This window comes from Salvelinus namaycush, chromosome 22, assembly GCF_016432855.1.
Source record: "Salvelinus namaycush isolate Seneca chromosome 22, SaNama_1.0, whole genome shotgun sequence".
In the NCBI taxonomy this organism is placed as follows: Eukaryota; Metazoa; Chordata; class Actinopteri; order Salmoniformes; family Salmonidae; genus Salvelinus; species Salvelinus namaycush.
Genome location: NC_052328.1, coordinates 5,109,066 through 5,126,272, shown reverse-complemented (window position 1 = coordinate 5,126,272; position 17,207 = coordinate 5,109,066). Strand labels below are relative to the sequence as shown.

General features: G+C 43.0%; 1 protein-coding gene across 3 annotated transcripts in view; it reads left to right on the top strand.

The window, feature by feature from the left end:
• The window catches only part of LOC120017473 (arginyl-tRNA--protein transferase 1), a 174,332-nt gene that overhangs the window by 88,202 nt on the left and 68,923 nt on the right, over positions 1–17,207 (top strand). For all 3 annotated transcript variants that reach the window (XM_038960242.1, XM_038960241.1, XM_038960240.1), the window contains one exon: positions 8,965–9,146. In XM_038960242.1, coding sequence (XP_038816170.1) covers positions 8,965–9,146 — 182 coding nt within the window. The remainder of the gene's footprint in view (positions 1–8,964; positions 9,147–17,207) is intronic.

Here is a 17,207-nt window from a genome sequence, read left to right as displayed (position 1 = left end):
CAATTGAATCAGTTTTAACCCTACCTATCACAACAACAAAATGTGGAAAGGGGTGTGAATATTTTCTGAAGCCAATGTTGTGCGAGTCAGTCACCATTATTCCAAAGTCTCCATGACGAAAGTGATTATCTCAGGTAAAATGGTTTAAATACTGCACACAAATCACTAGAGAACATAAAACCCTTTCTCCATCTTTGCTGGAGTGGGTAGCTGGAATGTTTATCTATATGTACAGTAGTAGCTAACCTTGAATACAAATGAATGTGGGAACTTTCCTGTTTTATAATATACTGAACAAAAATATGAATGTTACAGTTCATAGAAGGAAATAAGTCAATTTAAATCTATGGATTTCACATGGGTGGGCCTGGGAGGGCATAGGCCCACCCACTTGGGAGCCAGTCCCAGCCAATCAGAATGAGTTTTTCTCCACAAAAGGGCTTTATGATAGACAGCAATACTCCTCAGCCCCCGCAGGTGAAGAAGCCGTGTAACGGCTGTCCTCCTCCTCTTCGGAAGAAGAGGAGGAGTAGGGATTGGACCAAAGCGCAGCGTGATAATTTGACATAACGAAGTTTATTAAAGTAAAGACAAAAAAACGAAAACACTTCAACAAACTACAAAATAACAAAACGACGTAGACAGACCTGAACATGGAACTTACATAAATACACGAAGAACTCACGAACAGGAACAGACTACAAACAAACGATACAGTCCCGTGTGGTAACATATACGGACACAGGAGACAATCACCCACAAACAAACAGTGTGAACAGCCTACCTTTATATGGTTCTCAATCAGAGGAAACGTCAAACACCTGTCCCTGATTGAGAACCATATAAGGCTAATTACACCTGACCTAAACATAGAAACACAAAACATAGAATGCCCACCCCAACTCACGCCCTGACCAACTAAACACATACAAAAACAAGAAAAAACAGGTCAGGAACGTGACAAGCCGTATGTGGAGGTCCTGGGCTGGCGTGGTTACACATGGTCTGCAGTTGTGGGTCCGATTGGACGTACTGCCAAATTCTCTAACACAACGTTGGAGACTGTTTGTGGTAGAGAAATTAACATTAAATTCTCTGGTAACAGCTCTGTTGGACATTCCTACAGTCTGCATGCCAATTTCATGCTCCCTCAAAACTTGAGACATCTGTGGCATTGTGTTGTGTGACAAAGATGCACATTTTGGTGGCCTTTTATTGTCATGCTGTTTAATCAGCTTCTTGATATGCTACAACTGTCAGGTGGATGGATTATCTTGGCAAAGGAGAAATGCTCACTAACAGGAATGTAAACAAATGTGTGTGCAAAATTTTAGAGGAATGAGCTTTTTGTGCGTGTGGAACATTTCTGTTATATATTATTTCAGTATATTACACATTCCTGACCTAGTTATTATTAGAAACATCATACATGAATACAGATTCAAACAGGGTTAAATGTAGTAACACACATGTGTGCCGTCTGTTGGGGTACGCGGGGGCGCACACTCCTACACACTCTTAGTCCCTTGTCCTTTCTCTTCTAAAGCCTTCCAGCTGGACTGGGGGATGGACTCAGGAAGCGGGTATTGTTTCTTTTTGGCGGGGTTTTATTTAGCTGCTCATAGGGGCAGAGTTGAAATGTAGAAGAGCGTAATGTGGTGTGACTGTGCTGAACACCAGGCCTTGATCCACTCCTGTGTTCTGGATGGACCAAGGGACAGCCATTCTGTTACTCTACCGTATGTGTGTGCATGTGTTGGGGCTGTTATGTGTAATGTGTTGAGCATCCTTGAGAGAAATAGCTGGTTCTAGTGCCCACTGCCCAAGTCAGGAGAAGGGTAGTCGCACATCAGTAGTCGCACATCAGGCCTCAAGGGTTTCTGAGGCTCCAGCCTCACCCTGCTTGATGATGTGGGTCCTCCGTCCCCAATCTCCAGTCGGTCCTCAAGGAGGCACAGAAATTGCCAGACATTCATGGCACTCATCTTCCTCCAGCCATCATTTGTAGCTCCATGCACATCTCTGTGCCATCGCACGAGCCAGAGATATTTTTTTTTAACCTTTATTTAACTAGTCAAGTCAGTTAAGAACAAATTCTTATTTACAATGATGGCCTACTCTAACCCGGACGACACTGGCACTATTATGCGCCGCCCTATGGGACTCCCGATCATGGCCGGTTGTGATACAGCCTGGAATTGAACCAGGGTCTGTAGTGACACCTCTTGCACTGAGATGCAGTGCTTTAGACCGGTGCACCACTCGGGAGCACAATGCTTCGCCTATTTAGTCATTTCAAATGATAAATTGTACAAATTTAATATCTGGTAAAGCCAATCCTCCTACATCCATTGGTGAGCACATCATATTTATCCTGTTTTTTTTCCTGTCCCCAAAAAAGTTATTTTGTCATATTGTTTAAAATACCGGTCTGGAATATTCATAGGTAACATTGCAGAGATATAATTAAATTGTGGGATCACAACCATTTTAATCATGATCTTTCTCCATTAAAAAAAGTGATTTTCTCCTTTTTCTAAATTGGTCTTAATCTAGACTAGTAGTGGTTTAAAATGTAGTCCCATCACTTCCTCCAATTTTGAACTCAATTCCCAATATTTCATCCCAGTAGGAACCCATTTGAAATTAAATGGGGTAACGGTTCCAGAGTAACATATTGGCATTATTTGGCATTAGGGCTGGGCGATATGACGATATATATCATGTGACGATAGAAAAATGTCTGTCGGTTCATATTATGCTCTATCGTTTATTTGGTTGTGTCGCAAATCGCACTCTTAACGGCAATATTTTTCGTCGTTGGACGACGCTTTGTGTTTGCAACACAAATTAACATGGAGGAGAGTGAATGTGACACAGCACGGAGACACGGAACTCGTAACTAAAAGAGGGGCTACTTCGGTTGCATGGACGTGGTTCGGGTATGGAAAAAAATACCGCAGGCCGGTCCCGACAACAGGCTCAAACACCACTAACCTCTTTTACCACCTACGCAATAAGCATGTGAAACAGTAACGTTACACAGAGAGTCTACGGATGAGACCCAAAAAAGTATAGTCGAGTGCTCAAAACAAACCCCTGACTCAGACGTTGCAAGAGGCTTATGCCCGCGGCACACTATATGGCAAATAATCACAAAGGTGGAAGGAGATAACGGCTGCCGTCTGCAAAGACATGGCCCCAATTTACACGGTCGAGAAACGTGAGTTGGTGCTAACACTCGACCCAAGGTACCAAATGCAAATTGATGTGAGACACGTATTGACGCCAAAATAACATGCAAATTAGGCAACCCCCCAAGAATGTATACAGTTGAAGTCGGAAGTTTACATACACCTGAGCAAAACACATTTAAACTCAGTTTTTCACAATTCCTGACATTTAATCCTAGTAAAAATTCCCTGTCTCAGGTCAGTTAGGATCCCCACTTTATTTTAAGAATGTGAAATGTCAGAATAATAGTAGAGAGAGAATGATTGTGTAGAGTGATTTATTTAAGCTTTTCTTTCATCACATTCCCAGTGGGTCAGAAGTTTACATACACAATTCGTATTTGGTAGCATTGCCTTTCAGTTATTTAACTTGGGTCAAACGTTTTGGGTAGCCTTCCACAAGCTTCCCACAATAAGTTGGGTGAATTTTGTCCCATTCCTCCTGAAAGAGCTGGTGTAACTGAGTCAGGTTTGTAGGCCTCCTTGCTCACACACGCTTTTTCAGTTCTGCCACAAATGTTCTATGCGATTGAGGTCAGGGCTTTGTGATGGCCACTCCAATACCTTGACTTTGTTGTCCTTAAGCCATTTTGCCACGACTTCCCAACTTTCATAGATAAAATGGCGGCTCTAACCTCCTCTTCTGTTACAGTCTAGGTCCTCTACCTAGCTATCTGATCATCTAGGTAATTCTATACCAGACAAAAAAGTATGGGGCCCGCTGAACATTAGGCTGTATATAAATCTTCATAAAAATGCTGAAACACAGTTTCTCTTTGGATAAGGTCACCATCTTATCACCCTTCTTAATTGCTGGGATTACGTTAGAAGGGTTCTGCATTTTTTTGTGTTGCTCGTAGCCTGCCTGTATTCTCACCTCCCTTATGAAAACTCGTTCTAAGCCTAAACGGTCCATATTCTGCCTTTTTTGTTATACATTTCATGCAACTGAAATTTCTGTTTGCAGGCAGTTTGAAATGTGCTATCTGTGAAAAAAGGATCTAAGATCAACTGCTACTGATTTGGCTAAATATCTCATCTTGTAATGGCATGGTGTTTAGTCTAAATCTACCCTTCCTCAGATTTTCAGAGTTTATATCAACATGTAACTACTGTAGCATGATCATGGGCCAAATCTTGCAATCAATCACATTATTAACCATGAAATTAGATATCAAGAAGAAATCTATTCTGGAGTGTGTCTTATGACAGTGGGAGAAAAAAATATTCTCTGTCATTAGGATGGATTAATCTCTCAACCAGCGTCACCTGTATCTCCATGACAAAGGATAGACGTACAATACATATGCTAGCAGAAGATATAGGCCTTGCAGACATACATGTGAAACTGGTTGAGAGAATGCCAAGAGTGTGCAAAGCTGTCAAGGCAAAGGGTGGCTACTTTGAAGAATCTCAAATGTAAACTTTTTTGATTTTCTTAACGCTTTTTTTGGGTTACTACGTGATTCCATATGTGTTATTTCATAGTTTTCTCTCAACTTTTGACTATATAATTTTCTTACTTCATTAAAACGGTTATAACGTTTGTTTTATTTTCATGACGGTGTTCATCCATAATCGTCAGTTACACGATTATACAATTACCGTGCCAGGCCTGACAGCTAAACAACTCTGAGGACTGGTACTGTGTGTTTGCCCAGATTGCTCTTCTCTTCCCCAAACCAGACCATGAGCAGCACCCTAATGAATGTCAATGCCACTCACTAACCTGCTCCATTTTGGCCACAGAGCCTTCTGAAAACTCACGGAGCAGGAATTCAATCAAACCTGCCATAGCAATGTTTATGCAGTGTCTTTGTTTATAGAAACCGCACACAGACTTCTTATTCTGAAAAGTGAAAGCATACCTGTGAGGGGAGTCTACCTGGTAGTAGTTGTAGCTAAGTTTTTATTTGACCATAGGGAAGAATTGCTCCTACTCCAATACTGCAATGTGCGTTTGTTTGAGTTAAGCAATTACACTTTTACTCCCCTGCACTAGACCAGAGAGGAGAGGGGGAGAGTGTGGAGGAGAAGGGGGAAGTAAAGGGGGAGTTTGGCGGGCCCATCAGAGTGATTTGGGCCCCTTTTGAGGCCTCAGCGGCAGTTTCCTGTTTAGCGGTGGAGAATGTTTAGGTTGCTGTCATTGTGGCAAGGACACAGCCATTAGGCTGACCTGGGAGGTGACGCGCAGGTTAGAGTGAGACAAGATCTACCTCTTACACGTGTCTGCTGCATAAACACACACACAAGTGCACACATACACACCCGTGCGCAAACGCACACGCATATGAGTGCACACACACACACCAAAAGTAAATAGACACTCAACCATTCACTGACAGACACTCACGGCCATGCTCAGAGGGGGTAAGAAAAATCACTCTCGCACACATGGAGACCCACGCTCTCACTTCTTACTAAATTCTAAGTGAACCTAGGCTCTGACAAAGACTCCAGTGTTTGCTGCCAGAGCCTGTACCAAGAAATTTACAGGCTGCATGCCTTCCACTGACGGGCATTTTCCCCAGCCCCAGACAGACTGCCACAGCTCAGGGGCCCCACCCAGCCTCCAGATGTTGTGCCCACTAGGAGCCCCAGAGGTACACTACCCGTTTTGTGTTCTAAAAGTTTTAGAACACCTACTCATTCAAGAGTTTTTATTAATTTTTACTATTTTCTACATTGTAGAATAATAGTGAAGACATCAAAACTATGAAATGACACATGGAATCATGTAGTAACCAAAAGTGTTAAACAAATCAAAATATATTTTATATTTGAGATTCTTCAAATAGCCACCCTTTGCCTTGACAGCTTTGCACACTCTTGGCATTCTCTCAACCAGCTTCACCTGGAATGCTTTTCCAACAGTCTTGAAGGAGTTCCCACATATGCTGAGCACTTGTTAGCTGCTTTTCCTTAACTTTGCGGTCTGCCTCATCCCAAACCATCTCAATTTGGATTGAGTTCGGGGGATTGTGGAGGCCAGGTCATATGATGCTGCACTCCATCACTCTCCTTCTTGGTAAAATTACCCCATACACAGCCTCGAGGTGTGTTGGATCAGTGTCCTGTTGAAAGACATATGATAGTCCCACTAAGCCAAAACCCAGAAGAGATGGTGTAGCGCTGCAGAATGCTGTGGTAGTCATGCTGGTGAAGTGTGCCTTGAATTCTAAATAAATCCGTGTCGCCAGCAAAGCAGCCCCACACCATAACACCTTCTCCTCCATGCTTCACGGTGTTAAATACACATGCGGAGATCATCCGTTTACCCATGGTTTTTGCAACCGCACTTGAAGAAACTTTCCAAAGTTCTTGAAATGTTCCGTGTTGACTGACCTTCATATGTTAAAGTAATGATGGACTGTCATTTCTTTGCTGTTCTTGCCATAATATGGACTTGGTCTTTTAACAAATAGGGCTATCTTCTGTATACCACCCCTACCTTGTCACAACACAACTGAATGGCTCAAACGCATTAAGGAAATAAATTCCGCAAATTAACTTTCAAGAAGGCACACCTGAAGTGCATTCCAGGTGACTACCTCATGAAGCTGGTTGAGAGAATGCCAAGAGTGTGCAAAGCTGTCATCCAGGCATATTCTGCAATGTAGAAAATAGAAAACATAAAGAAAAACCCTTGAATGAGTAGTCGTTCTAAACCTTTTGACTGGTAGTGTAGCTAATACAGCCACCAACCAGACCCCCTCCAATTCCACCTCCACTCTCCCAGCTTAACACACTCCATTTTACCCCCAGCCTCCCTCTCACTCACTCCCAACTGCCGGTCATTCAAAATGTTGAAAGCTAAAGTCTGCCCAATGCTAGTCCTCCTCTAGTCTTCTCTCTCTCCTCTAGTCTTCTCTCCTCTAGTCTGCTCACCACACACAAACACGTCACACCCTAGCCCACATAGTGAATGGATACTGTCCCCGTCTCCAATGCTCTGTTGTGTCGCCCAGGTAATCGGTAAGCTTCACTTAACCTAGCTCCGCCAAGGGGGTACAAGGGGAATGTGGAGCCTAGGACCGGTGGAGGTCTTCTGGGACAGATAGCTGTGAGTTTGCAGGGGTCCTGGAGGTCCAATTATAGGTATTGGGGGGGGGGGGGGGGGGGGGGTCATATTTAGACAGGTTTAATTGTGTCAGGGTGGTTGTTGCTGGTCAGTGGCCAAGCAGCATTCTGGGTGTTTTCACACTGTTGGATTAACAACGGCAGCTCTCTCTGTGTTGTGATAACAAGCGGCGTCTGCGCCGGGCCCAGATGGGCCGTGGGGAAGGATCCTGTTTCAACCGTTCTTTCACACATGCACACACACCAGTCCACCTCAGGCTTAATATGCCCCCTAGCCCCACTAGCTGTCTAAAGTATGTGTGATATAAAGCAGTTAAGCCAGTTGATTGAAAAACCCAGCATGCAATCTGTTGGGTACTAAACAGGAGTTGTATTGCACACACGCGCACACATCCAGGAGTAAGCTTGGCCACATTCCACACCCTGCCTGGCGAGATGGATTTCATACAGGGTCTTTTATTAAAAGGCGTCTCCCATGTGTTTCTGTGGCTAGCACACACAGCTCTACCCACGCCCCCAGCCTGATCCCCCTCCACATTTGGGAGCTATTAGCGGGCTGAGTGCGGGCTACTGTACACCCCTGTGCATTTATTTATTTGATTGAACCTTTATTTTGACATGGAGTCAAAGCTGAGACGATGTCTAATTTTCAGATGAGCCCTGTATAAAACAATACACAGCAAAATACGATATACACATCAAGCTTCACATTCATATAGACATTCATATACACAAATCAAAACACAATCAATCTTTTAAAAAAACATTCTCCTTGAGTGAAAAGGTCCCCTAACAGCCGTCTGAAATGCCCACAAATTCCTCCAATTTTAGAGTGCTTTGGAGATCATTCCACACGTTAGGTGCAAAAAAACTAAAAGCAAATCTCCCCAACTCTGGAGATTGAAGAGATCTCCAGAGGTTCACCATCCCTGTGATTGGGTCTGGTGACTCATGTCTGTAATTTAACAATTAAGGAAGGTATGTTGGACGTTTGCACAAGAAGGCCTTATAAACAAAAAGAGAGCAGTGTATTGATCTACGAGACTTGAGAGGACCTGCCTACTTTCTGATACAGAATGCATTGATGTGTAATGAACCTATCATCCAATGGCTTAAATACAGTGGCATCTGCATTCATATAGACTATATCGCCATAGTCTAAAGCCGGAATGAACGTCGACTGGATTATTTGTTTTCTGCTATTTACCGAAAGGCATTCCTGTTTTTAGGAAGCCCATTTTTAGTCTTACCCTCTTAACTAACTCATCAGTATGCTTTTTGAAAGAGCGTTTTTCATCAACCAGATACCCAGATATTTATAAGCAGGGACACGATAAATGTGGGCACCATCCAATGTGCATATGCGTAAATCATCAGGTATATTTTGAAGCGTTTTGGAAAGTAACATGTACTTAGGTTTACCTGCATTAAGTACCAATTTCAGTTGAACAAATGCTTTCGGTAAACTACACGTGTGGGGCCTGGGCTCTAATGAAAAGATAAGTGTGTGTGTGTGAGAGACCTGCTAATGCCAAAGCACTAACAAACAGGGGATTCATATGATTCAGTCACTAGGTCAATTGCATTTTTCCAGTTTGTACTTATGCTACTATTGTGATCTATAACCTCCCCCCCCCCCCCCCCCCACCAGATGGAGATGTCTCCAGATGGTCCAGCGGCGGGCTACGGTTCCTTCCACCAACAGTACTGGCTGGACGGCCGCATCGTGGCAGTGGGAGTAGTGGACGTCCTGCCCACCTGCGTGTCCTCTGTCTACCTGTACTACCACCCCGACTTCGCCTCTCTGTCGCTGGGCTCCTACTCTGCACTCAGGTCAGTAGGACTGGAGAGGCTAAGGATCTAGCTTCGCATTTGGCAGTGTTTCCATTGCTCTTTTCTTTTTTTCTTTTCTTTCTTCCTGATTTGTGTCTCCTCTCCTTGTCTTTGTTTTCTCTGTTATAGACTTGCACTCTCTCTCTCTGCTCTCTTTCTCTCACTCTTTCCAGAGTTCAATAAAATGTATGAACTGGAAAAAGAACTAGGCTTCTTTTCATTTAAACGTTTCAATTCGCTAGTGAGAAAAGTCTGTATATCCTTGTCCCGCTAGAATGAACGATATGTATCTTCTATTGATAGGACAGGTGCCTGTCAGTCACAAAGCGAGCGGCGACAGGGTCACACTGCTCTCTGTCCCGCCTCTCGGTACCTGTGTTATTTTTCTGCGCTGTGGTTGGCTGCAGTAAAGTGTATTTTCACAGTAGGGAGAACATGATGCTTCTTAATCGTTTTCTGTGAGTGAATTAACACGTCCCATGTAATGTAAGTGGTAACGATGAGTTGAAATCCACTTAATTATTGTTTTGTGGCACATCTATTTTCTTTGAAAAACACTGAAGACCTTTATAGCTAGCTACGGAGTCTGGGTACATAGGCTATTTCATGTTTTTGATTGCCGACCGAACCGCTTGTGTAAAAGGTGTCCAACTGACTATGTCAGTCTCTTATATCCCTTTGCTATTCATAAATTATACAACGTAGTTATTCACTGAGTGTACCAAACATTAGGAATACCTGCTATTTCCATGACCTAGACTGACCAGGTGAAAGCTATGATCCCTTATTGATGTCACCTGGTAATGTCACTTCAATCAGTGTAGATGAAGAGGAGACAGGTTAAAGAAGGATTTTTGAAAACAACTTTTTTCTTAGTTTTTTTGCCACAATAAATTAAATTGAAAGAGTAGACTAGTTTTTCTCACTAGATTACTCATCTACCGCCTTCCCTCAAAGTCCCACCCACAATGAATGATTGACAGGTCTGAAACACTACCAACTTTGTACCAAACATCCTTTCCCCTCCCTTGACCATCCCACCCACAGTTATTGATTGACAGGCCAAACTGTTAAATGGATAGTTCACCCAAATTACACATTGTTTTCCTTACCCTAAGTGTCCACAGTAGCAGAGCCAGTAAAATACATCATTTGAAGAACAAACATCATTCTAGAAATTCGTATCTTGCAGTAAAACTGTAAATATGACTTAAATGTTAAAGGTTATCTTACTTAGAAATTTGTCCTGATCTTACAGCACTAGACCAGGGATCATCAACTAGATTCAGCCACGGGCCGCTTTTTGTTGTTGTTGTAGTGCAGAGGTGCACAATTGGCGGACCTCGGGTCCGGGTCCGGACCGAGTAAAGGTTCTATCTGGACCTCGACACATTTCTCATAAATAATTGTTAAGTTAAATACGGATGAAGCAACCGTTTTTTTCAATGTACACATACTGCACTGGCTCAGCACTACTGGGAAGGTCCCAGACAGCGTCCCATACTACTGTGTGTTGTCCAATCACATGCGTTATTTAAATCACTTCACGAAACTCAGCCAATCAAAGCGAATGTTTACAATGCATGTTAGGAGACTGATGTTGTCAGAGAGAGAGACAGCGAGAGAAGCAAAGCCGGAGCGAGAGGAGACATTATAGAATGGCGTGTGCAAAAGTCAGGAAAGTTGATACAGAAAATCGAGCTTTCAAAGAGGAGTGGACAGACAAATATGCCTTTATCCTTCCCGCGGTGAGTGTCAAACCACTCTGCCTGATATGTTCAGAGACCGTGGCTCGAATAAAAAGTGCCAACATGAAGCGCCACTACGAAACAAAGCACATATCTTTTGAGCAAACATATCCACAGCAGTCTGAGGTGAGGGCACGCAAAATAAACAAACTCAAAGCCCAGTATGATCGGTCCACCAGTGTCCTCTCCCATGCATTCACTGCCCAACAATGTGCAAACCAATGTTCATTAAAAAGAGCTTGGATTTTGGGTCAACACCAAAAGCCATTTACTGACGGGGATGGAGTGCATGAATGCTGTTGCTGAAACTTTACTTGGCGGTAAACAAAAAGACGAGCTGTGTGAAAAGATCAAGCAAATCCCAATGTCACATAACACAACTGCAAGATAGAGTAAAATACTAACAGAGGATGTATTAACACAGCTTGATGAAGCTGTACGGAGTGCACCCTGCATAGCACTAGCTGTTGATGAATCTACTGATGTGAGTGATAATGCCCAGCTTCTGGTGTATGTTCGATTTTACCACACAGAGAAGGAATTCTGTGAAGACCTGTTAGGTGTAACACCATTCGAGACACATGCAAGAGGTAAGGACATATACATGGCCATAGAGGAGATGCTGAGAAAGAGGGGGATAGATCTAAAACAAGTGGTCTCTAGAGAGAGAGGAGCTGTGGCACGGTTGAGAGAGGACAACCCTGATCTCACAGCTTACCACTGCATCATTCATCAGTCTGTCCTGTGCGCCAATCTGTCAGAAGAGTATGCTGAAGTGTGAATACAATGATGAAACTTATCAACTTCCTCAGGGCATCCTCATCTCATCAACATCGCCTGCTGAGAGAATTCCTGAAAGAAGTTGAGGCAAATGAAATGACCTACTGCTGCACAACAACGTAAGATGGGTCAGTAAAGGCAGGGTGTTGGACCGCTTTTGGTCCATTCGAAAGGAAATAACAGCTTTCCTAGTACACCTCGAGTCAGAAGGCGACACGGTTTTCAGTTTTTTTGCAAGACGAGAGCAAATTGGATTTGTTGCTTTTTTGGCAGACATCACACCTTAATGATCTCAACGTGAAACTACAGGGCAATTCAGTTTGTGATTTGATGACATCTGTCCGCTCCTTCGAGGAAACTGGAAGTTTTCAAGGAATATCTTCAAGGAGACTGTGCGCACTTCCCGAAAGTGCAGGAACAGATTCAGGGTGAGAGAGATGTTTCTCCTCATGTTGACTTCATAGATAAGCTGAGAAACTAGAAACTTCAGAAATCGCTTTGACAGCTTCAGCCTTGGACAGCAGCTCCTTCTAATTTCAGATCCATTCCTCATCACAGATGTCAGAGGAATTTCAAAAGGAGATGACACAGACCTTCAAGTGGGCCCATGGTGGATCTCTACAGATGGAACTGATTGATCTGCAAGCAAATGTTGCACTAAGAGAGCACTTTCAACTAAACGATCATGACACTTTCTGGCTGCAGACTGTGTCTGAGACTGTTTTCCCTGGTCTAACGAAAGTAGCACTACACACCTTGACCATGTTTGACTCCACATACAGCTGTGAATCTTCATTCTCCACTATGAACATCATTACAAATAAGTACCGTTCTAGACTCACCAATGAGCACCTACATATGTGTATGAGAATGGCGCTGACTCCATTCCAGCCAAGGTGCAAATTACTGGCAGGGCAAGCAAAAGACAATTTCTCTCGCTAAAGAAGAGAGATGGAGAAGTGAAGTGGGGAGAGTAGGACAGATAAATAGTAAACCTGTCGTTTCTTATTTGTTCAAAAATCAAAGCACTTTTTTCAGAAACAGGCACTTGTTATTTTTTTGACGATGCAGTCTTGTTTTGCTTGAAATGAGAACATTTGTGATTGGCCTACTTTTATTTATGATTAGGATGCATATTTATTTTACCTCATGTTTAATGTGTCTGCATTGAAAATGTGCAATAAATATGGTTGAAATGTTATTGAAATGTTGTACTCTGTTTATTAGCTATACATATACAAGAACTACATATGCCCCCAAATCATAGCACACGTTAGACATTTTAATGATTTGGACCTTTTGGGGGGAGAAAATCAGAGTCACTGGACCTCTTTGAATTCTATTTGTAATAGCGGATGTTCATGGGCTGGAACATAATTACAAATAATTTGTAGACTGCAAAAATCCCTTACAAATATGTTTGACTAAAACATAATTTCAAATCTTCCTCACATTTATGTACAATCATGTGTGTCTCTTATGCGTGTGAATAGTTGCGAACAGATTTCTTAAACTAAAATCACCTGGAGCAGATTTCCTGTTGAGTTTTCAGTCTTATGTCAAACGATGAAAATTCCAAACTTTTTAATTTCTTTTGCTCAGAATTTTTTTTTTACCACCAGCCAGTTGGTCGCCTGGCCTAGACGATATCCAAAACAACTAACACACTCAATTCATACATTTTAAGTCATTTTAATTGTGTCATGTCTTTCTACTCGATACCACAAGTAATTTGACCAATCTGGTGAAGTCATATATATAAAAAAAAAAAGAACTATTCAATCATTTAGCTGTGCATTTCAGATGGAAGCAAGGTCTTTAGAATGTTCCAGACGCCACAAAATAGAGCTTGTTCTGAAGAAGAAAAATATATAATTCTCCACAGCCTGGAAACTCCCTGGCTGGTTACTTTTTCTATTTGGCTGGCCACTCAATGTACTTGCAGAAAACAGTCTCTTCACTTTTTGTTCTCTCTTTCGCTCCTATGTTTTTCCTTTACCTCCCTCATCTCTCTCTTCTCTCATTTCTCTTTATTTTTTCCTTCTCCTTTCTGGTTCTTCTTCCATAATTAACCTTTACTCTCTCTCTCTGTTTCTCTCAATCGCTCTTGATTTTCCCACCACACTCCCGCTCTCCCTCCCTCTGTGGGCAGTAGAGGTACAGTATAGGTAATACCTAAGGACTGGGTAGGTAAATACTGCTCTCATCTGTCAGTATTGGATGAGGCAGTGGGGTGTTTGTGGTGCGGCTGACGACAGCACTCTGTCTGCTGGTATGAAATAAGAGATCACACACACGTAGCGCGCACATACACACACATCTGACGCTTCCTGTAAAGTGTAACCCAATAATGTGAGAAAGCGTTTAAGTATTTCTGCACAGATGTTGAAGGACTGGGTGATTTACAGAGTTGGCCGTGTGTGTGCATGCATGTGAGAGACTACAGATTGTGTGTGTGACTAGTAGAGAATGTGTCGTTTGTACATTTATGTGTGTGCGCGCATGCACACGCACAAGCCTGAACAGACCCTGGTCTGCATTTCTTATATTATTATTGCAAGAGTCTGTCTCCAAGAGTAACAGTACTCCCTGTGTAGATATAGCCCAGAGGAGGTTATTTGATTCGGTTTGATTTGATTTCATAAGACTTCCTCTGTCAGATATACAACTTTTCTGCCATACACCTTCAGAAGCGTGTGTGTGAGGGGGTGTTGTGTAAGAGTGAGTGAGCGAGCTAGAGAGAGACTTGGTGTTCCATGGGGAGTGTGTAGGTGTGATTCTGTGTTAAGAACAGGAGAGGGAGATGTTGAGATGTTCTGAAGAGGGGCCCCAATGAGAGGGGGATAAAGAGGGATTGGAGGAATGGACATTGCGCCTGAGGCACTGTTATCCAAAAGGCTGCTGGTGTCCGGCATTGGAGTGGTTTTGTGTGTGCATTAGGGTTGGGTGATATTACGATAGCATCGTCTATCAACAATGATTGACAGCCATCGTCGATGGTGACGACATCGTGATGTGACAGACGATGGTTTAGCCTATTTGAACTTGACTGGCGCCGCGCAGTAAAGAACAGTCTCTCGCAGGGCAGCACAAGTGACATTCCAAGTAATTAGCCTATTCCTATTTGCTAAAGCCTATTTCAATACATACTGTGTTTGATGCAGAACTCGAGAGGAATATTATAGGCCAGAAAGTGGAGAATTCCACCAAAGCAGCACAAAATGTCCAGTCAGAAAATATTGTTTCTTTCTCTGTTTCTGTCGGCTGCATGGGCTTTAGGCTATTCATTTTTTATGTAGTCTATATTTTCCTCTCTCTCTATTCGATAGGCTGTATGTATATGACTGAAGGCATGACTGCATCATTTTATGCAATGGTTTTCTCCTGATCAAACAATGAATGTAACTGAGTTCCATTTCAAAAGGTTATTATGAATAGCCTAAAACTTAAAGTAGCCAGGTGACTAATAATGAGAGAGAACAAACAATACCAATGGTCTATAGAAAAATCTAAAAAATCTAGTTTAAGTTTATTAAGAAAGAAATTAACCATGCGGGCCAAGAAAATCCCAAGATATTTTTTTTTACCCCATTGATACCAGGTTCTCATTCACAATTGTAGCCTGAGTATAAAGATTTTCACAATTAAGAAAATTAACATTCCAAATAAAACAAGGAACAATTTCAATACTACAACTGCGTACTCAATTAATTAATTTAATACCAGAGTCCTAAACTGACCTACCGGCACCAGTGAATCAAGAATCAAGGAATTTTGCACGTTATTCCAACAATAGGGGGGGGGGGGGGGGGGCACTAAAACAAAGAGGATTTACCCTGCAAGTGGGTTTGTTAGCTCATTCTTTTATACTTTAGCAACAAATCAAATCAAAGTTTATTTGTCACGTGCGCTGAATTCACCTTACAGTGAAATGCTTACTTACAGGCTCTAACCAATAGTGCAAAAAAGGTATTAGGTGAACAATAGGTAGGTAAAGAAATAAAACAACAGTAAAAAGACAGGCTATATACAGTAGCGAGGCTATAAAATTAGCGAGGCTACATACAGACACCGGTTAGTCAGGATGATTGAGGTAGTATGTACATGTAGATATGGTTAAAGTGACTATGCATATATGATGAACAGAGTAGCAGTAGCGTAAAAGAGGGATTGGTGGGTGGGACACAATGCAGATAGCCCGGTTAGCCAATGTGCGGGAGCACTGGTTGGTCGGCCCAATTGCGGTAGTATGTACATGAATGTATAGTTAAAGTGACTATGCATGTATGATAAACAGAGAGTAGCAGCAGGAGAAAAAAGGGGGGTGGGGGGGGCACACAATGCAAATAGTCCGGGTAGCCATTTGATTACCTGTTCAGGAGTCTTATGGCTTGGGGGTAAAAACTGTTGAGAAGCCTTTTTGTCCTAGACTTGGCACTCCGATACCGCTTGCCATGCGGTAGTAGAGAGAACCGTCTATGACTGGGGTGGCTGGGGTCTTTGACAATTTTTAGGGCCTTCCTCTGACACCGCCTGGTGTAGAGGTCCTGGATGACAGGCAGCTTAGCCCCAGTGATGTACTGGGCCGTACGCACTACCCTCTGTAGTGCCTTGCGGTCGGAGGCTGAGCAATTGCCGTACCAGGCATTGATGCAACCAGTCAGGATGCTCTCGATGTTGCAGCTGTAGAACCTTTTAAGGATCTCAGGATTCATGCCAAATCTTTTTAGTTTTCTGAGGGGGAATAGGCTTTGTCGTGCCCTCTTCACGACTGTCTTGGTGTGTTTGGACCATTCTAGTTTGTAGCTGTGGACACCAAGAACTTGAAGCTCAACCTGCTCCACTACAGCCCCATCGATGAAAATGGGGACGTGCTCGGTGCTCCTTTTCCTGTAGTCCACAATCATCTCCTTAGTCTTGGTTACGTTGAGGGATAGGTTGTTATTCTGGCACCACCTGGCCAGGTCTCTGACTTCCTCCCTATAGGCTGTCTCGTCGGGGTTGGTGATCAGGCCTACCACTGTTGTCGTCTGCAAACTTAATGATGGTGTTGGAGTCATGCCTGGCCATATAGTCGTGGGTGAACAGGGAGTACAGGACGGGACTGAGCACGCACCCCTGGGGAGCTCCAGTGTTGAGGATCAGCGTGGCAGATGTGTTGCTACCTACCCTCACCACCTGGGGGCGGCCCGTCAGGAAGTCCAGGATCCAGTTGCAGAGGGAGGTGTTTAGTCCCAGGATCCTTAGCTTAGTGATGAGCTTTGAGGGTACTATGGTGTTGAACGCTGAGCTGTAATCAATGAATAGCATTCTCACATAAGTGTTCCTTTTGTCCAGATGGGAATGGGCAGTGTGGAGTGCAATAGGGAAGTTGAAAGCTTGTATAGTAGTGCTTTGTAAACAAAAATGGCACTGTGTTAGACGGCATCCAAAAGTTTAAGAGTAGGGCTGCTGCAATTTGGTAAATGGTGTCCCCATAGTCAAAAACTGGCAGGAAAATTTGTGCTGTACAATCTGCTTCATGCTATTTAGG